Genomic DNA, 24,328 nt, shown 5'->3' with positions numbered 1-24,328 from the left:
CAAGCAATAAATATATAAATAAATGAACAAATACAAATAAGAAGTCTGCCCTTGATGCAAAGAATGCTTTAGATCATTTCCGAAATCTATTTTGGGTATGTGGGAGAAACGCAGACGGATGGATAATCCAATATGCAATACGGTTTCTCTCGATCCTGGCAGCGGTATGGAAATCAGTGAGAAATTTCTTCCTTCCCTTTCTCTGTGCAGATGACTAGAGGCATTCCACATGGGTTATACAAAAGAACCAATCACAATCTGCCCTTTGATCCCTTCATCACATTTTGACATGCATAAAAATCAGTAGATTGAAAACCCCAAAGTACCTTGCAGTGAATATCTCAGCATTTGCTTCAGTGTATATGCAGACACTGAACTGCTGTAACATGTTTTTGACCATAAACAGTAGCATATACGGTGATCCTGTAAGTTTAACTGCTCTTTCCATAAAGAAAAAGTAGCATACTGATTTGAACTGCACACCAGAACTTCCCCTGATGTGCTCAAAGAGCAATCATATCATAGAAAGCGAGGCTTTGTGTTTATTAAAGGAACGAAAAAGCAAATAGCTGGTGATCAAGCTGTGGCTGACTCCCGCCTTCTACATCGAGCCTGTCAATGAAGTGTCACCTCTGTCGTCCTCCACCACTATGTAACCATTCAAAGTAAATAACATACAACTTACGCTGTTCTTTAAATGTCTTATTTTATTTCTCCTCATGCTTGTATTGGATATTACTGAATTTCGTGTGACATATAGGGTTTCATATATTATATATGGGGGAGATCCTGGAGCTGCAGATGAACAGAAACACCCTAGTCTAGCTCTGGGCACAGTTCTTCATTGCGCTTTCTCATTTACATATTTTGTATGTCTGCAAGAGAACTGAAAGTACCCAAGTGCATGCATGAGCCACCACAGCTCACCAAAGAGGCTGGGAGAGAGTGCCAGTCTGCTGCGTCACACTGTTTCTGTCCAAAATACTACTTCTGCCTCCCACCCCATGGAGCTGTCCACATTACTGACATTTCCATTACATTTATTCATTCAGCAGATGCTTTTCACCAAAGCAATACACAGCTCAGAGTAAACAAAAGTGCGACTCACCAAAAGATAGCTATAGATACAGACACATGATTCTCAAAGTAGAGGCAATGAATGCAACACCACTATTTTAATGCACGTGACAAAAGCTGCACACAAAACTGATGAGCCCCTGGCCCGCTCCGTGCTACATTGGGCTTGCAAAATCTGAATAATGAACCAACTATCTTCCCCAATTAAGTTTGTAAGTAGGGCATCAACTGCATTCTAGTCCCCAACCGAGATCATTCTAAAATCATACGAACTGGGACCTACGTTTCATTCCAGTCAACCCAGAGGAACTAGATGTGGGTGGTCTGGAGGAGCAAGAAGATGAAGACGAAGAGGTCTTGAGTGGAAAGGAAGTCTTGGTCCGGCGTGTTGAGGGGACCACAACCCGTGAGCGCTTTATAGGAATCACAGCTCGAGGAGGCGGCGCCACCCGTCCATGGTAGTCGAACAGCCTGGGTGGTGGAGGATGGAAGAATTTTTGTAGATAAAGGGATAAGTAATGGCTGGGGGTTGAGAGGCAAAATATGTAGAAAATTTCAATAACCAAATGCTATTGTGCAAGGGAATGCTTTGTTCCATCAGTCAAAATTATTGATAAGTCAAGAAATTGAACAAAGGATAAATGCCGTCATTACATCAACTCTGTCCAAGACTGCAGATGCTGTTTTCACATCTGAATTATATCGGAGCTGAGAATTGGACTTAGAAGCACAGAGCTGCGGAAAGATCAAGCTTAGCTGTTTGATAAATCAACAGCAATACAGGGATGAAGACAAAAAAAAAACTATTACATAAATTACTTTAACCTACAACCTTTCTTTTTAGTGCAGATATTTTGTCAGACATCTGCAGTTATCACTAACAAACTATGGTTCTTTCGAATGCTGCACTTCAAGTCTTCATTGGTTGAAGTCAAATGTCTGCAAATTTGCAGAGAACTCCTAAGGAACATTTTGATGACTCAAAAGGTAAGTAAATTTTCAGAACAAAAAATTATGAGTCCCCTGCCCTGTGAGTAGATGGATGCATTATCAGGGTCTTACTGGATTTTTGAGTTAGATCTGGAAAACTCACTTTCAGGAAGGTATTTAGAGCCTTCAGAAAACAACGTGTATTTTTAAAATAAAAATAATAATAAAAAAAAGTCAGATGGGGCTTTTTGTCCTCCTATCCTTGCTGACTTTCCTCTGCATTTGACTCTTGTGACATTTGGTAAATGTCTCTGCAGAAGAAAGTGATGCATGTCCATGAGGAAATAAGAAAAAGGACGCACTGTATTGTCTTATGAATAAGCTCTTTTTGTTGACTTTGGCTGTGATTGTTGTTACCACTTTTCATTTCAGGGTAACAATTCTGGGGCTATTTGGTGGTCCCAAGGAAAAGGTCTAATCTCCATCCACATTTTCACCTGCTTCCTTCTTGTGATTCTCTGCATCACACAAAAATTGGCTACCCTTTGTACTAAGAACATAGTACATGGACAAACTAAAATGTACACATAGCAGCAAGTGACATGTTTAATAATTTTTTCAAATGTTTAGAAAGCTGAAAACGTACAACGTAGCTCAACCACCATAAGGAGGACAACACAGTTACAGGTCTATTAAACTTAATATTAAACTGAGAAAATCAGAAACCAGGGTCATGCTGTCCTTGTTTACAGTACACTAAGACAACATGAAGTATGACAGGTCTCGTGAAGGTTTCAAGCTCCGCAACCTGGCTCTGCTGCATGAACTTAATTCTCAATGAAACCAAAAATTTTGTTTCATGTATTAGTCTGGTCAAATCTGTTTACATTTTAAAACAATTTTTCCCTTATATTGACCATCTCTGATTAGACAGACTTGACATTTATGGTTTTTTGTTGGGTGTGTGATTCAGTGGTGAACATGGCTCAATTGATAATAAAGGGAAGGTGCTTCTGCTTCTTCAAAGACCAAGGGCAACACACAGTTCCTCCTCCCTGTTCCATCTCTTCTATAACAGCACATGCAAATCACAGACAACAGCCTGTGGAAGCATGACTGGAAGACACACGATAATGGTGTCCTGTGAACTTGAATGCCATTCTGGTGTTATCCGTTCTCCATGGACTGGGCAGAACGTGGACTTTATACAGCAGGAGGACCGAGACAATGCACATTTACCTGCTGTAGAAGTCGTCTCTGTAGTAATCATAGTCAAACTCGTATCCGCTGCAACACAAGAGAGAAACACAGGCCAACATTGAGCTCTTCCCGTAAAACATATTTCAGTGAGCAATGAGAGCTGTACTGCAGTTCTCGAAACTCAAAAAAAAAATCAAGGAGTTTCAAAGACTTGCAGCTGCAGGGGGTTGCGGTTGAAGAGATTGTTGGCCTTAATGAAGTAAATAGGAACATACACTCATTGAACATACATTATTCCCTCACAGACTGTGGTCTGATTTATTAAGAGGCTCAGCTGCTGTGTGAATTATGATCGCAGTTTGGGAGAAGCTGGGAGTAATTGAACTCATGACTCTCTAAATCAGTACTTCAGTTCACTCCGTGAGTAATTCAGCTCAACGCAACTGGGATTGTGTATGTCTATATTTCAGCTCAAAGCAACTCAGTAGATCTGATTTTCTAGGGCTCAGCCTCTACATTAATCATCATATAGCAAAAAGTAAGTTATGTTATATGAAAATACTGCCTAACATCTAATGTAAGTTTATTAGTGTGATGAGACGTGTTACAGTAAGACATGTTTTGTAGATGCACAGATGGACCAACAAGCTCTGGTTCAGGTAGGGTCTTTAGTTATATTATGTCCAGCAGCTTCAGTGACTCACATGTGGTATGAGCAGGGGAACAACTATTCTGCTGTCCAGAAAGTTATGAAAGGTGGCATATGCAAAATCACAGCATATATTTCACAACAAAATTGAGGAAAGCTCCATAAAGTGCATGAGCAGCAAAATGAGAACCGTTTACTCTTTTCTCCAGAACTCCCACCCATTTTACATGCTTCCACCATTCAAGGCACTACAAATAACAGTGTTTAAGAGTGTATTTTTTAGGCTGAAAGACACCACCCTCCACCATCCCACAGAAAGTGAAACCCAACACTGCCCCAAATCCCACCTCTTCTAAAGCAACTCCACACCAATTCCCGAGCACCTCAAACCCTCATAAGAGACAGTGTACTCACCCTATCCCATCCACTCCCTACCCCTCTCAGAAGATCTCTACCTTCTCCTCTCCTCATTTATGCTCCCCATTGTCCTACAACTAATTCAAGAGTTTTTTTGCCTAGCTAATCTCAGCAGTATTTAATTCACAACAAAGAAGTTACTTCTGACATTCCAGCGATAATGAGAACTTCTCTAGCCTTACATTGCATTAGCTGTTTAATTTGGAACAGCACCCCATGGTGGCAACCTCGCAATCAAGCCTAACTATCTGTATTTTCACACAGAACACGCTGGCAGTGGGGTTTAGTCACTCCGTTTCATGAGTGGCATGATCACAGTTGGAGATCAACACACTGCAGGTCTTTATTCATGATCTCCTCAGACAGAGGAGATTATGTCCATTACCGCAGTGTGTAACTCGCATTTTCTAGCTGTGAAGAAAGGTCTTCATCCTCCTACACAATCAATCTAAAAACAGCACTTCAAATCACTACATAAAAGTATGCCGAGTAACAATATAGTGCTAATGTGATGTTCCTATTAGCTGCTCCATTTCAGTCTGTCAGCACTACACTGTTACTGATGCTTTTATCTCCTGTCATTTTTTTAATAATGCCCTAGAGTCCTTTTTGATTTTGATAATCAGTTTTGAAAAGTCATTAGATGCATGCACTATCCAGAGAACATGATGTAAGGGTATTGCAGGAGAGCATGATAAATGTTTAGAAACAGGCTGATTACTGTTTACGCCGACAAAGAATTTAAGGTTTCATCTGAATGAAGTCTATGTGTACTGTACTGAGGGCTCATCCGCTGCTGTCAAGTTAAGAGAGACCATTTCATATTATGTGTCACTTCCTACGAAGCAATAATAATTTTTACAGCACCTTCCATACAAATTTTGCAGCCCAGAGTGCTTTACAAAAAATCAAAATGAATAGTAATAAAAATAAAAATTAATAAATTAAGCTGTCTAAAGGATTCAGGGCTGACAGAAAATACATACAAATGTTATGCGAAACCACAACTGAAACTTGTTTTGAGCAGCTTTCAAAAAGTATCTGCAGAACCTGGCTCTCCAACATACAGTGGGATTTTGCTCCCTAATTTTGGTACACAATAACAAAAATGTGCCTCTCCAGTCATCTTGAGTGACACTTTTGAAATATAGTATATATTTATACTTAATCTTTCAGCACAGATTGGAATATTCTCTATAATGTACCCTAGTGCAAACATATTTAAGTTTTAATAAACTAACAAACAGTCAAGACCAAGACCCAAATCTTCAACTCCAACGTAAAGTCAGTCCTACTTTACGGAGCAGAGACCTGGAGGACCACCGTCACCACCACAAAAAAGAGAGACATTCATCAAAAACTGTTTGCGGCAGATTCTCAGGATCCACTGGCCCGTGATCATCAGCAACCAAGAGCTATGGCAGAGATCAGGACAACAACCAGTAGAAGATGATATCCTGCAAAGACGCTGGCGATGAATTGGCCATACCCTGCGAAAGCCAGCTTCAAACACTACAAGAGCAGCCCTCACGTGGAACCCCCAAGGCAAGAGGAAGCAAGGCCGGCCAAAAATCACATGGCGACGCCACCTGGATGCAGAAGCCAAGAGGATGGGCCACACCTGGGGAAAACTGGAAAAACTGGCCCAGGACAGAGATGCCTGGAGAGCCCTTGTTGACGGCCTATGCCCCAAGAGGGGTAGTAGGCATAAGTAAGTAAGTAAACTAACAAAATCATTTTAAAATCCTTTCTAAAGCCGATAGGTAACAAATGCAATTTAAAAAAGTAAAAATGTAATATGATTTCTTTTTTGTTTCTAGAGACTTTAGCTGCAGCATTCTGCACCATAGATCAATTTGCTTTTTTGGGATAAATTCATGGGTAACTGTACATAGAGCCCTTGGACTAATACTGTGGTCAGAGGATCATTTCTTTTTTAAGATAAAACTGCTCCAAGCCTGCCACCTCATCCCAGTAGTCCTGACACGACTCCCACAGGGTCTTGGCTGCTATGTGGTGGCTTTAAATCTCCTTATACCCTGAAAAGTATAAACACATTACATAATAAACAAAACAAGACTCAAAACTGATTTTAGAATAATAAATTCCACAAATACGATAAATGTGTGAAGTGATAGAAAAATAAGACTAAGTAATGCAACTGAAGCAAAACGAAAAGTCATAGCATCCTTCGGTTAGGAGAAACTCTGCTATCTCTGTGACCCACAGGAGAGATAATGGCATAATGTGCATTCAGCTGTACCTTTGACAAAGGAAAGGAGGTGGTTGTGCTTGTGTGAGACAGAGATAAGGAGAGAAGGGGAAGTTGGTTTCCATAGCAATCAAGACCTCACCTGTAAACTGCTGAGAGGGGTCGCTTAGATCCTGCCTTCGGCCTGTATGGTTTTGGTTCCCCAGCCATGTTTATGTCTGCAAAGTAAGTGAGGGAAAACAAGATACACAACATAAACATGATGATTACAGCATTTGTTAATTAGTAGACACATTAATATTACCTTTTCCCCCACTTTACTCAAAACTGTGTCAAGATGGCCATTTTGATGACCATCAGTCCATTGAGGAGAATTCTGGGAATATTGAACACAACTTCACAGATTTACTTCACCACAAGCCTTCTAAAGGTTCCATGAAGACACACGAGGAAAGTTAGGCGAGGTTTACAAGCCACATCCCAGCACACAGAATAGACAGTTACCGTCTACAGAAGTTGTTGCCTCTGTAGTGAATATAAAACATCTGGAAGTGCTGCCATCCTGCTGCCTCATTCAAAAATATCCCCTACACTCAACTGAAGGTAAACCTACACAGTCCCATCCTCTTTCTGCTACTTGACCACCTGCCCTTTTGTTCCACTACAACCCGGCGCACCTATAAAGTCCAGATAAGTGTCTGACCCATCATCCCAGCAATGCTAATTGAAGGCCGTGTGTTTTTTCTGAAGAACACTTTGCCTGAATGGATGCAAACAAACCATCCAGGGTTCCAATTAGGCAAAAAACTGAAGTGACATCCAGTCCCTTGGATACTTGATACATGCATTATTCAAAAGAGCTTTGAAAAACAGGCACTACAGTATGGAAATTCAAAGCCTAACTCCTCTAGCAATAAACAGGCAATATTTACTCTTACAGAGGTCTGCAAATTGTCTCATCCTGCATCCCAAGAGTAGGGTCTGTTATGTAAGCAGAGTTCTGTGAAAGAAATCAGCGACTCTTACTGCATAAAGACTCAAGTTCCGTTTCTACGTTTTCAAAACTGGACACAATTTCTGCAAGCTGGTTTTAAACTTGAAATTTTGTAACCCATTATGAGGCACGGCATTACACTGAAAGTATTACTAACAGTGACTTTGAAAATATAATGCATTAGAAACTGTAGAAGAAATAAGGGACGATGAAATGGGATCATGGTTTTGCCTACAGTTGGTGCCCTTTACATTTACACTTATTCATTTAGCAGACGCTTTTGTCCAAAGCGACGTACATCTCTGCAAATAGAATTTAGGGCAGCAGGTGAGCACCACCGTCATGAAAATCAAAGGGCTGCAAGTTCAAGCCTCAGAAGGGACACTGCTGCAGCTTCAATGAATGCAGCACCAGGCTTGAGTTGCTGGAAGTTTTACCTAAGTAGCCATATGGACATTTTTTATTTTCCTTGAAAAGTCTGCTTACTGATCAGGTTTTCTATTAAAAAAAAAAAAAAAAAATACTCGAGCGCTATTACCTTGAAAATTAATCACTTTTTTTTTTCCAAAGTATTTATATATTTGTTGCTTATATATAAAAACAAGAGAGAGAAGAAAAGATGCAATAAAACTGGAAAGGCAGAAAGGGGAAGGTGCTTTGACATGTTAATATTTTCAATCTTTTGTATATTTGTTGTAGCTTTATTAGAAAGGGAAGGATCTCGCAAAAGGTACAGCAGCAGCAGCGTCTGCTGTCTTTTCTCCTACTCAGGAAACAATGCGGAATTTCAGTTCCCAACTTTTTCCCCCTCTTTAAATTTACAATCATTTTCTATTAAAAACAGAAGGTAACCATCATCTATATGGCTGGAAACTGAACCCTGATCCAGCACAAGTGATACTGAGCTCAGATGGCTGTCATCCCTCAGCTTCTCCAGCTTTCTAGACCAGCTCCGAGCAGGCAAAACTCCAACATCTCTGGTTTTGCCTCTGAAATCCTCTCTGCCCATCAAGGCTTGGGTACTAAGCAGTTCAGCAAAGCTGCCTTCTTAAAGGATGTTAAGTCACATAAACATTTCATATTCATAAAGTTATGACAAAGAATCCACTTATTACAACTGTCACATTGCCTGCACTTTGCAACTGGATACAGCAAGTCACATATTCAATATGCAATATTTTGGATTACTTGTAAGCTTCAATAAAATTGGATATTCCTGGTTTATCAACTGATTTGTGTTAATCCAACAGAGAAATAATTCAAAACATCTCTTTACAGACAAAAACTAGTTTAAGATGGAGGTGGTTACATATAATACTATAAAGGAAAAAAAAAAAACATTCTGGAACATGCAGGTGTCACTGGATTAAATACAAAATGACTGATCAGCTGGACCATACATTATTCTGGGATATAGTTAGGATTGGGGAGTGAAGACAGGAATGAGGTTTTAAGGACGCCATACAATGGAACTAAGGACGGCTGAGCAAGCATGTGATCAGCAAACTCTCCTGCAAATGTTAAACATGGCAGGACATTAGCAAGGCAGCAAGTACACACTGAGATAAAGATACACAGCAATTGTGAGGATGCCAGGAGGCGAGGGGCATGAAGCCAAGAGCAAGTTGGACATGACACACACAGGGAGGCAAGGCGTCTAGCCGGAAACAACCTATAAGGAAGGACGCACAGGCATGCGAGGAAAGCAGAGATCAAGCGACTGTGGGAGCATCCGTGTGTCTGCTGCAGTTGAGTTGACACGGTTGCATTTAATCTGACAGGCTGCTTTATCCGCTGTGATAAAACACTGTTTCGGGGCACTATAGCTGATCCCACTACTTTAATTTGATGAAACCATACAACCCACTCGAGAAAACTCTGAACACCCCAAGTGTAATCGCGGGGGGGGGAGGCTAAAGGATTTTTTTGCCCCTTTTAAAACCCTCCAATTTCATGACAAAAATAGGATTATGCCCACAGCTGTTTATAAGACAGACAGTTAAATCCCCGCACTGCATCTGTGTGCAAGCAATGCTCCACTGCATTCCTAGATCTGTTCTCTGTGTGAGAAATGCATCAATAGGGCCTCTAGCTGTTCCCAGGGAAGCGAGCAACTCCCTGTGTGAATAGCCCTGGATCTGGGGGTTGTCTTCACTGAATAAGGAAGACTATCTGAGCTGCTGTTCCTGGAACAGCTTCAGGGCTTGTGTGTAGAGGGTACAATGTGAGCAGAGAAGAAAAGTGAAAAAACTCCTTTTTAATGAATATATGCAGTGCAAACATGTCATTTGTGTTTGTCTGAATGTACCTACCTGTGTGTGAGTACACTTGTTTTTCTGTATCAATATGTGGATGAGATATCTATAGCTTGCAATCTCAGAGGAGCTCTCCAAGGTCCTGAAAATTGTGAGCCTGGTTGCTTCTACAAAATGCTGCTTGGATTTTAGTACCTGCAGTGCTCATTATCATCAGTTATTCTGGTGTATAAACAGCAGATTTCCAGAGGTACCATTACAAATGTTCAAAAAAAAAAGTTAATGATCTTAGGGTCATTATTCACACAAGTGAAAAGTAGAAACTACCTGCAGCGTGTGCTAATAAAGTAGTTTAACAGTGTAGTCTCTGCTGGACAATAAAGTAGAATACGTTATAGAACAGTCGTCATCAGTCCTTACCCTGGGAACCAACAGGGTAGATTGTGGGTTTCCCCCCCCCCAGCCTTTATTAAGGAGCTGCTTCCTTAAGTTTTCCTCAAAAAATGGAAAAAAAAAAAAAAAAAATTCAATTGCTTCAAAACTTTTGGATATCCCCAGCAGCATCATTATGAGGCCAAAAAGTCCTGATGACATGTAATGAGAGAGAGCAGTACTGCCCATAACCAGGCAAAGCACTGCCATCAATCTTAGTACCTGAAATACTAAGAGATAATATCAGCTCTTTCCGATTAAACATGTAGTATTGCACAGGTACATTCCTGGAGCGATACATCATAAAGCTGAATGCTTGTAATCAGTGGATTCAGTCATGACCAAACCCAAACACTGCTCAATCCTTTTCATATTTGACACTGAGAAATGGTCGATGAGCCTTAGAAAAGTCTCAGCTATATACACCACTGTTACTTATCGGGATTTGTCAGGTCAGAACAAGGATGGCAAACAAAATGATTTATTTGCAAGACTAGTTTTTCCTGTTGCCTAAGCAATTCACACACTAAACTAGTAAAACAATTACAGAACAATAATTAGAGAATGAACATAACTAATTATACAATGTTGAGAGATTGCCCAAAAAGAATAAGAAGGGACAGAGAGGAGGGAGAAAAAAAGCAAGAATTACAAGAAGGAGTGAGAACTGGAGCGATAACGAGAAAGAGAGCATTGGGGGGGGGGGGGGGGGGCGTGCGGAGAGAAAGAGGAAAGAAAAGAGCAGAAGAAAGACAGAGACAGAGCACGAGGAGGAGAGAGAGCCCAGAAGGAGATGAGTGCAGCGCTCCAACTTATCTTCTTCGCCAGAACCAAGGGGCTGTCTGCGCCCCCTGCACACCTGTCACTCATCCCCCATCAGTATTCACAGCGTCACCCCCACCCCTGGTAAACAAACAAAGCTACTTCTGGGAAGAGACTCTGCAACGCCCGTCTCACAGAAAATAAATAAATAAACAAGCAAACAGAACTCAGCAGCAGAAATCTCTGCCTGTGGCAAGCCTTGTCCCTAGAGTGACAGAGCCCAGAAAAGCGAGCGCCTCTCTGTATGTCCCCAGCAGACCCCCGCACACAATGATCATCCCACTCCCACCCTCTACCCACAGGCGTCATTTCAGATGCACCTGCCCGAAGGAACAATGCAGAACTTCCATCCCTTTTGTCTTTCTTTTCTATTTATCCTTTTGGATAGCATGAATGAGGAACAAAACAAAGCTGCTCACGTCTGCAGGCCCCACCCACAGATTCCCAGGCTGCCTCTGGGCAACAGAGCTACCCGTGCAGAAACATCAGGCTTCTTCGAAGAATTGCACCTGACCGATGTTTCTTCAAACACACAGAGCTTTGCCTGTTGACAGCATGGCTCATTTATCAGTGACTTTCAAGCCTAAAAGCTAGCCCACACATTGAGGGTTGAACAAGGAAAAGGGGGGGGAAAAAAAAAAAAAGGCCAAAGATGAATGTGACAAATCAGAGGTCAAAGTGGTGAACATGAAATAGAATGTAAGGAAGGCACAGCAAGAGAGTGACACAGGGTGGATCTGGGTCTCCAGATCAAGAAAGGCTTCAATAATGAGCAGTAGAACACGACATTGGCTACTCCTTCCTTGGATGTTCTTAGTTTCACCTGGTGACACCTAACAAAGGACCCTCCCTCCAACTTCCTACATCTCCCAAAACACAACTAAAATTAATATATACCGGTAGATAAGGGGTTCCTGAAGGCATTAATAAAAGAATGGACTTGTACCTGAGATAGGCAGCTAATTCACCCACAAACACAGTATTCCGTTGTTGTCAAAACAGTGGTGGGAAGGGAATGTCTAAAGGACAACCTTTGCTGCAAAAGGCAAACCTGGACAATGGACAGCTGTTTGTGCCAGTCTCTCATTGTTGACTAAAAGATGAATTGGGTGTTTCAGTCCCTCTTGGCTACAGTGGAAGCAAGGCAGCCAGTATCCCTCCCACCCAGAGAAATTGTTCTGTTCATGTGGGGAAAGAAGGCATCTCCCATTTCCATTTTTGGAGGAAACTAAGTGTGCCAAAAAAAAAAAAAAAATCTAATTTCTCACTCATTTTTGCATCACACTGAAAGGGGAAAAAAAAAAATGGACACAGCAAAAATGTTTCACGTTAAATGACAAGTAATTTTAAGGGAAGTCCAGACCATGTATAAACTCTAGATTTTATAACTATACATCACTTTGGTTTGCCTTTCATTTTCTTGGTGCTCACTTTACTTAAGATGGCCATTCATGAGTAAATAACTCAATGCATCCGTAGGGCATCGAGTTATAATCTGCTCAATGTTTCCTGCACCTTTAGTCATCTCTATGAAAAGCACCTGCTCACACAGGACAAATACAAGGAGCCGTTAGCGACAGCAGGAGTATGTGTAAATAGAGTGGAATCTTGAGGGGTGTCTCTGCACCTTTTGAAGGCACACGGGTCTTATAATTAGAGAACCAACACCAAGTGTGTGTCACTATCCATTCCTTAAGAGCCTGGAAACGGACGATGGGAATGGAGAACCTCACCAGATATCCTTAAAACTCCTTGTCAGTTCTCTCCATTAATTTATTTTGTACTTCCACCGAGCTCTGTTCCTCTGAACAAGCACCAGCCCCCACACTGCTCAGGGCCTCACTTCACGCGTTTTTACTATCTTCCGCCCAAGAGGCAATGCTGGCTGTGTGCTATTTAAAACAGTCTTATTTTTGTTCCATCCCACTCCTCTCTGAGACAGAACCACTGGTTGCACTGTAAGGCTGCAGCTGTCTCCTTCCCCTAGCCATGCCAGCTGTGTGGGTGCCATGCTCTAGGGATAATGGAAGATGACACACGTGCAGCACTATGGACTACTGCTTCAACGAGAGGCGGATTGCTCCTTGCTGCTCTGCAGTCCTGCTACACTTCTTAGTATAAACCTTTGGGTTTCTCTTCCTCTCCTGGTCTTCACTCCAGCTCACACATGCCTTTCCCTTTTTCTCTTTCATGCAAGGCCTCCCCCTCCACGATTTCCAGTGATGTTTCTTTAGGTTAGTGCATGTCCTCACCCCTAATCTAACCTCACCTCTCTGTTCACCAAATCTTTCCAAATATCTACCTACCTCCCCATAATGAAATTTCATCACCTTTCTGAACCAACAGTCTGCTGTTCCCACCTTCAGCTATTTCTCCATTCATCACACCCCTTTGTCCTCTCTCCGCCATTTTGGCATTTCCTTTCCTTCCCCTCCCTTGCACATCAATCATGTGGTCCTAGACACTTCCACAATAGGTTCTCCGACATGCTTTCACCCATAACCTTCCACTAAACAATCCAAAAAAGGGAAGAGACTCCACAATAAATTAAAGCAACCTGAGAGTTGTTCAGTAGCAATCTGTGAAGCAGTATTTTGATACTAGCCTGTAGCATTCAATTTGGTGACTTAACATTACTGAAAATGGAAGAATATCACAAAACAAGTTCTTATTTGAAAGAATAGCAACTTGCAGGCTAATCTTATAGCATTCAGCACTGACTTGCAGACATCGCCATTCCCAGAAGGCTCTTCAATCTCAACTAATGACCAGTATGCTTTCAAAAATGTGCTTCAGTAATAAAAATTAGCATACTGTGGGGAATTCTGGGGAAAAGAAAGCCACAGGGCTCTAAGCAGTATACTGTCATGCAAAGATACATGAAGAAAAGAGATGACTCACTGTATGAATATCCCTTTAATACCCTGTAGTCTGAAATAATTATGAGATCCAGTAATATTTGGTAATAACATCAACAGGGATTGCATTTCATGTGCAAACCAGTGTAGCGTATTAACACTGCCTATGAGGGAAAACAAAAAAAGTTAGGATTTTCAGATAACATTTGTGTTGCAACCTAAATGCACAAACTGTACTAAAACAAGTTGGCTATTTCATAATAAAAAGGAGATATTTATATTTTTCCAAAGCTACTCCTTGCTTTTTTCACCCACTTACGAAGTTTGAAGATGATAGCTGTTCCTATTAAAATGTAGTTCTGGGCATCTGAAGAAATGCAAACCAAACAACTGTTGACATGGTGCTTAAGTAATAACCCTGATTAAACTTTCAGAGACCTGGTTTACTTAACAGGCATGGATGCACTTGTGAAGAGAGGGTGGATGTCAGCTAGGGAAATAGAGGGTTGAAGTCGGGCAGGCTATCCTGGCTGACCGCTACATGACCACCTCCCAGGGACCTGAGGGTCTCCTGCAATTTTCTGCTTTCTTGGGCTGAGTGATCTGTTGGCAACTTAATATTTTTGTTAACACTGAATGCTGATGTTGTTAGTACTGTTTTTAGTGCACCTATGCAATTTGTAACAACTGTCAATCTCTATGTACGAAGGTTCATGTGGTGGAAAGAAACTGTGCTTGAGAGTTGCACGTCTGCAGCTAGGTCTCTCTTTCAGGTAATGTAATGCACACACTGTTTTCATTGAGACGTACGTCGCTTTGGAGAAGACCGTCTGCTAAATGAATACATGTAAATGTAAGCCATCTGCAGAAAACCAAGTAAAAAAATAAAGCAAATCACACAACATCCAGCCAATCAATCAATAAATAAATGTTATGTAATAGAGCAGCTCCCCTTTGATTTCTCCATTAACCAGTGTTGGCTGCATATTTACTGACAGTAACCATTTGTCACCCATGCTCATAACTTTATGGTAACTATTTGACTTTTTAGTCCTTGCCATGATGATCATGATGACTGACAGACTTGTGACATTTCTGTGGCAACAGTTGTGGCATCACTGACAAAGTGCATACTTGATGCTTACAGGGCATTATCTTACTTGTGCAATGGTATGGGGTCACTCTTTATTTACAGGACAAATTCTCTACACACCCATTCTTCAAATTACACTGGGATTATCTGGAAGTGTAGCCATCGCAGCTCAAGGCTGCATGAGTGAACTGCCAACGGAAGCATCAGTAAACCATCACTAAAACCACGTAGAGTTTAGGGAACAAGTCACCTCCGCCTGTGTTCTTCACTAGATCCTGAGCCCACACCCAGATCTCACACTGTATCAGCAGCTCTCCAACAGGGAAAGCACTTGCTCAGACAGTCCAGTGGGATTCTTTGAGATTCCAAGTTAGTGAAACCCACAAGTGCAGTAACACACAGCCAAGTTTGTTGTGCCTCAAGGCAAAGTCCACACAGCATCCTACCCAACCCCCTAGTGCAGGGAGTCACGATCTTTCACCAGACTCTTATACCCAGGTTTTGCCATGGCAACACATTCCCAAAATCAACAACAGACAATAATAATTTTCATATGGTTCTTTTGCAGAATAACTAACTATGGAACATTTGTCTTTTGCACGACAGCCTTTGAATGATTTCAAATGCTAAATTTCTATGGCTGTCACAGGCTTTACTATTTTGATTGATTAGTATGTGCGGAGGGGAAAAAATAAAAGAAAATCAAACAATGAGAGTGTGGCAGCAAGACACTAAGTGAGGGAACAAGTTAGAAAAAGTCTTTTTGCCCAAAACCAAAACAGGCAATATTTCTTTACATAATTCAAAAATTGTGCAGTGATGACCCTTCCCCAGGCTTAAAAAGCAGCCTTCAGCAAACTGTGTTTTGGTCATGTCAGTCAAGACACCAGTCCCTTTAGTACTCCTCACACCTGATTGTCACTGATGGTAATGGTCCTGAACCACAGTATGCCAGGGAGATGTACAGATCATGCTAGATCAACTTACCGTCCTTAAGAAAACCTATCAAGGCAGCAGATGGTTGACAAGACGGTTGGGTCTTCAGGAAGCATACCTTATATTGGGAGATGCTTTCATCATCAAGGTCATCACAGTCGTCAATTCCCTTACCGACACCTCATCATTACTGGAGAATTCTTCAGCTAGATCTCTATCCAAGGCATGGTGTTTGCGCACTATTGCTTTAAGCCCAAATGATAACCTTACAGTCAATATAAAACCCACAAGATATCTTTTGGCTCAGGTCTCATTTCTTCTCAAGTTACAATAAAACACAAATTTCACTTTGCCTATTTGATTAATAAAACTAGATTATCATGGAAACTGAACTGAAGGTTTCTTGGAAATGCACTGTTACAAAATTTAAAAAAAAAAAATATGATGTGGGACTATAAGTTGCTTCCATATAAGAGTGGGCAATATACAAGGAATGGCACAAAGGACACAATTGTGTTGGATACGAGAATGCAATGAATGTTAACAACAATTGGAACAGATATCTTACTTACAGTAACTCGTAGTTTTAAAAAAATCACCATACATTTCATTGGACAGAGCGGAGGACCAATTCTCACAGCGATGAGGACAAATCACTTTACAGCATCATAGCAGCACAGGTGTCTTCCCTGGTCCCACAGTGTAGGAGCAGTTGACAATGTAGTGGTTAGAACTGCTGCCTTAAGATCAGAAGGTCATGGGTTTGAATCTTACCAACTGTCATAGATAGATAGTACCTTTGAGTAAAGCACTTACCGTTAGGGCTCCACAAATTCCCCAGCTGTATAACTATAAACGGGCAAAAGATTGTGAGCCGTTTTGGAGAAAAGTGTCCCATGAGGTAACAGAAGTGAAATAAAATGTAGTGTCTAAAATCAAACCGTTTACTTTATCAGCTTCGTGCAGCATAAGGCTTTAAGGTATGAGATTTTACAGGGAATTTGTCAGTGACTTCATGAATTCAGCATAGAAAAACAAAGACATTAAAATAAACAACACTTAACTCAATGCAACGTTTTAATTACAGACACGCATTCATAATTTTTCTAAGCCTTACTGAAGATAGTTCGCCAGTTTGCACCGGAGCAGCGCCGCACCTGAGGCGATTCCTCTGAATACTCCTTTCAACGGGCGCTTATCCCCCCATTTTTGACGCGAAAGACTTCAAATACGAAACAAAGCCTTTAATGCAAAGACGGACACAATACGTTAAATTATATATACAGTTCCCCCCCTTTCTTTTTTTTTTTTTTTTTTTTTCCCCCCCAAAGTCCCTGGACGTGTCGGAGCGGACGCGCGACGAGGCAGGAAACGAACGCTGACGAGTCTCTCGTCGACACTTCGCTCAGGAAATGTGCTGATATGGCAACTAATTTCTCGCGAAAAACTCGTTTTTATTCGGCAGGGGCACCAAGGCACCCGCTCTTAGAGCTCTGGCCGTTCACGGAGCGCCGGGCAGGCAGTACTCACAGCGCTGGCTGCGACGCTTGCCTTTGTACATAGTCATCCTGAACGTGGGCTCCAGGGCTTCGGCGGGAAGCGGCTCTGAGGCGGCTCGCGAGCTGGGCGCCAAACCGCGGTCTTTTCCCGGGCTCCGCTCGAGCTCCTTTCGTCTCCGCTCGGTCTGCACTCGCTTTCTGCGCGTGGAAGCGGATCCAGCTCGGAGGAGACCCCCGTGGAGCGGAGTCGGACCGCACCATTCCGAGCACCGAAGGGGTGTTTTCTGCCGTCCTGTCTCACTCGGGCTTAAGTTCAAGACCACTCCTGTTCCTCGCCAGCTGTTACCTCAGAGCGCGGGCGGTTGTACGAGGACAGCAGAACTAGCAAGGAAATATGGTCAGGGACGATTATAAAATCTCATTTGCGTTACTGAATAATGCTTTTCTGAAGTGGTAGCCAATGAAGTAAATATGGTCTCTGTTGCTGCACACAGTGACGTTACCGGTTACCGTCGTTCTGTAAGCAGTAAGGATGGTTTTACCGCGCAGGTTGGGCGCTGGACTCCATGGGTCAAAACCTTCCTTACACTACACCTCGGTTTGCTCTACATCAGCACACCGTGGTGTTCTGCAGAGAAGGGTCCGGAAACTTTAGCCGTAGTGCTTCCGTTACTTATACGGACACAGTTCTTTTCTCCCTACTGCTACAGATGTATCCTCGCATATCGCCGCCGCTTCCCTCCAGAACATCTCTGCCTGGATGACTGATTACCATCTATAACTCTCAACCGTCTACAGGTCGACCTCTCCAAGAACGAGGTCCTTCACCTCTCGGCAGCTCCATCCTCATGTTGGGAATGCGATGAAACTGGACAACAACTCACTCATTTCATCTGCTTCATCGGTTAAGACCTTGGGAGTAATGATTGACTCAAGACTCCCAACACACCGAAGCCATAACCAGATGCTGTACATACATCCTGCATAACATCTGCACGATTCATCCATATTTCACATCACACTCTGCACAACTTCTGGTACAGTCCATGGTGATCTCCTGTCTGAACTATTGCAATTCCCTTCTGTCTGCGCTTCCAGCCTCTACCATCAAGGCTCTAGCTTATACAGAATGCCACTGCGTGGGTTGTTTCTGACCTACTGAAGAGTTCCCATGTATCTCCCTTCCTCTTCTCTCTCCTTTGGCTTCCAGTAGCTGCCTGTGTCAAGTTCAAGACTCTGGTTATGGCCTGCAAGGTCATGCTCCGTGACACCTGATACCATCAGGACCTGATCACTCGCTGAGCTCCAGCCAAACTGCCATGCTCCTCAACTGCTGGTTACTTGGTGATCCCACACACAAAAGCTCCAAAATCAAAATCCTGAAGGCTCTTCGTTCTGACTCCAATGTGATGGAATTATCTCACTCTATCACTAAGAACTACTGAATAACACTGAAAGTTCAAGAACAGTCTGAAATCCCACATGCCTTTTGGACCCACATCTCTCCTGATCTATTTGATCTGTACACTTTCACTAAACTATCTGTTGAAAAATACTCCCTGTCAATTCTATGTACAGCTATTTGTGTAAAGAATGCTGGCAAAAACAGCAGTATTGGACTCATTGACTGAGAGTCATGTGTCTGGGTCTGTATTTCTCTGTCAGTTGATGCAGTGCACTTTGTTTCGTCCTATGGCTGAGAATCACTGGTGAAGTGGCCATAGATTAATTAATGGGGGAAAAAAAATCTATGTTGCAACATTATGTAAATAGTATGTAAAACAGACAGGATTTACTGCTCTCCCTCAAAATCTGTATCTGAGCCCTTTGTAACACCGCCTTCGAATCTCATGACACATTTTTATTAAATGTCCTCTCCGCTGCCCTTTTCTGTCTTACTTCCAACGAACATCTCATGTTTTTGCTAATACAGTTTTTTTTTTTTTTTTTTTGCATTCCCCTTCAGCATAATTTGGAATGAAATAATTCAACTTCTGCCACATAGAGTAAAATTAGATGCATCACTTTCATTGTGGAAGTAAAAGGTCCCACACTGTATTCAAATTTAAGTGTAATGAAAGTGTAGTGAAATAAAGCAAAAGGCCACAGTGTAGAAAATTAATTGCTAGCCTTCATTTTCTACTACATTGTTACTTAGTTGCCAAAATGTGCCATTTGAAAACTTTATCAATGTTATTACTATTATTGTTGTTTCTTATTTACCTTATGCTTTCCTCCAAAGGAACTTACAGAGATTTGCCCATTTATAAAATCTGGTAATTTATATTGGAGCAATTTATGGTAAGTACCTTGTTCTGGGGTATTTCAGTATGACCAGGGATTTAAACCAGCAACCTTTAGGACATGTGGTGTTGGCTCTAAGAATGCAGTAACTGCCAAAACCTGCAGTGACGGCAAGGCGAATTGTTCTGATAAAACTTAATTTTAATTTCTTTCTCCTCCCGAACCTGGCACTACTTGTACCATCTCAGTTGCAATAGGAATTGGGTTGCTAAGGAGACAGAAAAAGAAGATATTTTGATATTGTGCTTTTAATTCTGCGTTATTTTGTATCTGTAGGTGGGATGAATACCAAATGTTCGGAGAAGAAATTATATGTATGATTGCAGAAGCAAACTGATTAAAATCCAGGTTTGTTGTATAAGATGATGGCAAAAATCCAGCTGATGCATCGTTAGCATTGAACGGCCCAGGAGTGATAAATCACCATGGCTGCAGGACGGAGAGTGATTTCTGTGCAAATGGGTGTCTTCATTAAATTTCCATTTTGGATTTGACTACTTGTGAATTGCAGTCCCTCCACTGTCAAATAACTTCCAAGTAACTAATTTCCTGCAGAACAAATATTTATTTTAATGATGAGAATTACTTGGCCTCATTTCAGAGATATACAGTAAATTTAAATTTTACACGTTTGTCGGAAGCATTTTCCGTTTCTGCATCTTTTTGTGTGTTTTTCAGGAGGCTATCGAGTAAGCTTTCATTAACTTGTGTATAAAATACAGATACAGGGTTCCCAATGCAGCAAAGGTTTTTTTTTTTTTTTTTTTTTGCAATCTGTACAGTGCACTGGATTTATTAGGGCTCTTACTTATTCGGTTTGTTGTTCTTATCAGCCAAGCCATAAAAAAATGATGGAGAACATTGTTTACCAATAGAAATTCATTAACCTGTCCGTTTTGTGTAGTTTATTTCGGGCAACATGAGTATGTTTTATGATAGCAGAACAGCTCTGACGTTATTATGTTGAATTTAATCTGCAGCAATGAGTCCATCTCCATCTGAAAGCACTTTCCGAAGGCTCATAAAAAGGTCTTTGTTAATGGCGCCATCTGCAGGCGAGGGAGTATCATTACAGCCGCCCCTTCGCACTGCTCTCTTCTTCTGCAGGTGAACAATCATTTCATACAGAAAAAAAAAGAGCAGCGCAAAAAATGCCTTTAGAAAGCTCATCATAAAGCAACAATGATCATGACATTAATATGTTCCTTATTCTAACATATATAATAGCAACAGGGGACCACAAATGACATGTGTACATGTTCTGTGTCCAGGCTGCTTTCGAGCCAAAGAATGTAAGCACGTAATGTATGGTGGGGACACACTATGTGCTCAAGGGAAAAAGGAAAGAGAGAAAAAAAACAACACAAATGACAAGGGAAAAAAATCAAAATAATAAAACTTAAAATATCTTATTTTAGCCTCTCACATACCATCAAATAGGAGACGTACATAAGTGGTCTCAGATTGAAATACCAGGCAGCAGAACGGTTAAAGAACTGATGGTGTGACCGAGAGGTTCACGTCCAACAGGGGTCTGGGCTTTGTTTTACTCTTGACACTCGACTGGAAGCGGCTTCATGTGTGCAGCTTGAGCGAAACATCTGCTTGTGCTAATGGATCAAACCGAGAGCTGTTTAGTGTTTTCAATAAAAAAATAAGTAATAATGAAAGCAGGGCAGCCGACCGAAATGTCACAGACATTAATACATCACATTAAATCGTAAGACCAGCAGGTTTGCTCATTTTGTTGGAGAGCTGTTTTTATTTATTTATTTATTCATTTATTCATTTGTTTGTTTGTGTTTCCTTAGTTGCTTTGCTGATGCCTTTACTGCGCTTAGTGCTTGTATTTACCACGCAAAGGACCCTTAAAAACTCACTTCATGTGGGTTACAGACGGACAGCTCACTTGGTGTGGAAAATCTGGAAACTTCTTCCAGTTACAAGGCCGCAGAATCGAAGCACCTGTCGGGATCACAGCGCTGTCCACATTAATATCTGGGAAACGAAAAGCTGCTACACAATTTAAACAAAATAGTATAAAAATCCTTGAACAGCTGGATACCGCCTGTTCATCTGAGCGCCGCCTCATTTGGCCGACGCTTTTCTCCAAAGTGACACACCTTTTGTGTAAGGTGACCGACAACCATAGATGTACCCTGTGTGTGGCACACACACACACACACACACACACACACACACACACACACACTCCACAGTTTCTTGCTGGCAACCTTCAACAACAGGGGGCGCTATTGCATAAAAAGTTTGACAATCTCAAGTGAAATATGAATGTGTGAGAAAAAAAAGAAGGTATTTTGCTATGAACTCACATAACTGGCTGCACACTGATCAAGTGGCACAAAGATACATTTTGGACAATTTTTGGGACATTTACACACAGTGTCAGTTCGCCGACACTTTTCTATAAAGACAATTGCAATGTTAAGCTGCTTACAGTTATTTACCCAGCTGGGTAATTGTACTGGAACAACTGGGAGTCAGTACCTCACTCAAGGGTACAACAGCTGGTATTGGAACCTGCGACCTCTGGGTCCAAAGACAGCAGATCTCACCGTGACCCTGCCGGCACCCCCCTGAGATGGTAAACGGGTCCCCAAAGGCTTCCGCCTCCCGCCGTGTGGACCACGATGGGTGTGTCGCCCTTGGGGACGTGCAGGCGGCGCTGGGCCTGAGCAGCGTGAGCACGTTCTGCTCGCCATCGCCCTGCGTTCGCAGGCCCACAAAACAGGTGTTTGACGGCACCTGGGTCTTTAGCATCATTAACACGGCGAGAGGCGCGCGCTGCTCCTGCATATTAACCGCAGCCACATGGCGAGGATTTCGCTTTCGGTGGAAAAGCTGTCTGGAAATACATAAACAATGAAAACAATGTGTTCATCTGTGCAGCAAAAGGAGAAGATAATTGCAGGCTGACGAAAAGTGCGGCGGAATGAAGGTCCCGTTTGAGTGAAACACATTAAGCTCCACGTCCTTGTCTCTTTTCACTTGGATAAATTGCACATCCTTCATCCGTTATGTATTTCTTTTGATTTCTTACATGTTATTTATTGTTTTGGTGGGTTTAACTGGGCACCTTGTTGTCGTGTAAAGCTGCTGTGTCTCAATTTGTGATTAACAAATATTATATACAATCCCTGGTCATGCTGCAATACCCTAGAACAAGGTACTTGCCGTAAATTGCTCCAATATAAATGACCAAATTTTTTAAATGGGCGAATCTGTGTAAGATCCTTTGGAGGAAAGCATAAGGTAAACAAGTAGCAGCAACAACAACAACATTATTATTATCAATATTAATTTTTTTTAATTTTTAAAAATATTTTTTTTATATTTACAATTTCCTTCCTTTTATTATTATTATTATTATTATTATTATTATTATTATTATTATTATTAATAATAATAATAATAATAATAATAAAACAATAATAAATAATAAGAAACACAATAATAATAATAATAATAATAATAAGAAGAAGAAGAAGAAGAAGAAGAAGAAGAAGAAGAAGAAGGAAAAAAAAATGTATATAAAACCTGTCAAATGGCACATTTTGGCAAGTATGTAAGAATGTAGTAGAAAATGAAGGCCTTTTGCTTTATTTCACTACACTTTCTTTACAGTTATATTTGAGTACAGTGTGGGACTTTTTACTTATATACATACATAATGTAAACATAATATAAATATATTATGTCTGAATTTGTAATTAATATATATCTTTGTTGTATTTTTTAATTACTTTTTGGATCTGATTGTGCACCTTTTTACGTCTCATGTGTTTCATACGTTTCATATATCCTGTCCACTGAGAATTAACGCCCATGTTTTTAGTCCCCCCAAAATCTTACTAGTTGTCATACAAGGTGCAGATCACACTGACCCCCACCCCCACCCCCACCCCCACCCCCCGGCCTACTGCCTGCAAAATCTAGCGACTCGAATTCGGACGGAGGTTTCAGAGGTTTCAGCTGTCAGCGAGTGAAAATACCAAGGAATGAAGCAGAGTCACAAGGCATAAGCGAAGGCTTAGTGGAGAGATGATTCAGCTGAGGACAAATGATATTTTTCAGCCCTGTTATAACTATTGATTTCTATTGTTATTATTTTCTACTGTCATTATCGTTAGTGTACAGATGGACTGTTTATCAAGCGCAAATAGAGCTGCCAGGGTAAGAGATCTAGGGGGCAGCTGGTGGCACAGGGGCTACAGCTGCTGCCCAGGACCTGATGGACCGTCACATCGCTTTGAATCCCACCTCCTGCTGTAGCATCCTTGAGCATGGTACTTACCCTGTGCTGATACACTAAAATTCACATTGCTGATTCCAAATTGCACACCATTTTTCACTTCTTCACGTCACTCAAGCACTGAACAAGGTATCCACCCCATCCGTGGTCGTGTGCAAATAAAAGACTCTTGGTCACTCTCTTCCACGAGTTGTGTTTGATTTGTCCCCTGACTCGTACCACTATATAGACAAACAGAGACACCCTAACCCTAACCCCTTATGTGATGATAGGAGGCAGTTCCAACGGCCAATTCCCGCCATCAAGTGCGATACTCATTGACCATCACCAGACTGGATGGTGATTCTCTGGGACACTGGGCTTCCCATGAAGTCCGC

The 24,328-nt window shown here is 41.5% G+C and overlaps 1 protein-coding gene across 5 annotated transcripts in view; it reads right to left on the bottom strand.

Moving 5' to 3' along the window:
• Nucleotides 1-24,328, bottom strand: part of LOC108927556 (RNA-binding Raly-like protein) — a 120,392-nt gene that overhangs the window by 10,234 nt on the left and 85,830 nt on the right. For all 5 annotated transcript variants that reach the window (XM_018740952.2, XM_018740950.2, XM_018740953.2 and 2 more), the window contains exons 3-5: nucleotides 6,628-6,703; nucleotides 3,247-3,294; nucleotides 1,361-1,548 (exon numbers count right to left, since the gene is read on the bottom strand). In XM_018740952.2, coding sequence (XP_018596468.1) covers nucleotides 1,361-1,548; nucleotides 3,247-3,294; nucleotides 6,628-6,703 — 312 coding nt within the window. The remainder of the gene's footprint in view (nucleotides 1-1,360; nucleotides 1,549-3,246; nucleotides 3,295-6,627; nucleotides 6,704-24,328) is intronic.

Source organism: Scleropages formosus, chromosome 19 (assembly GCF_900964775.1).
Source record: "Scleropages formosus chromosome 19, fSclFor1.1, whole genome shotgun sequence".
Lineage (NCBI taxonomy): Eukaryota > Metazoa > Chordata > Actinopteri > Osteoglossiformes > Osteoglossidae > Scleropages > Scleropages formosus.
Note: the sequence above shows the minus strand (reverse complement) of the source record. Positions and strands in the feature narration are given on the sequence as shown.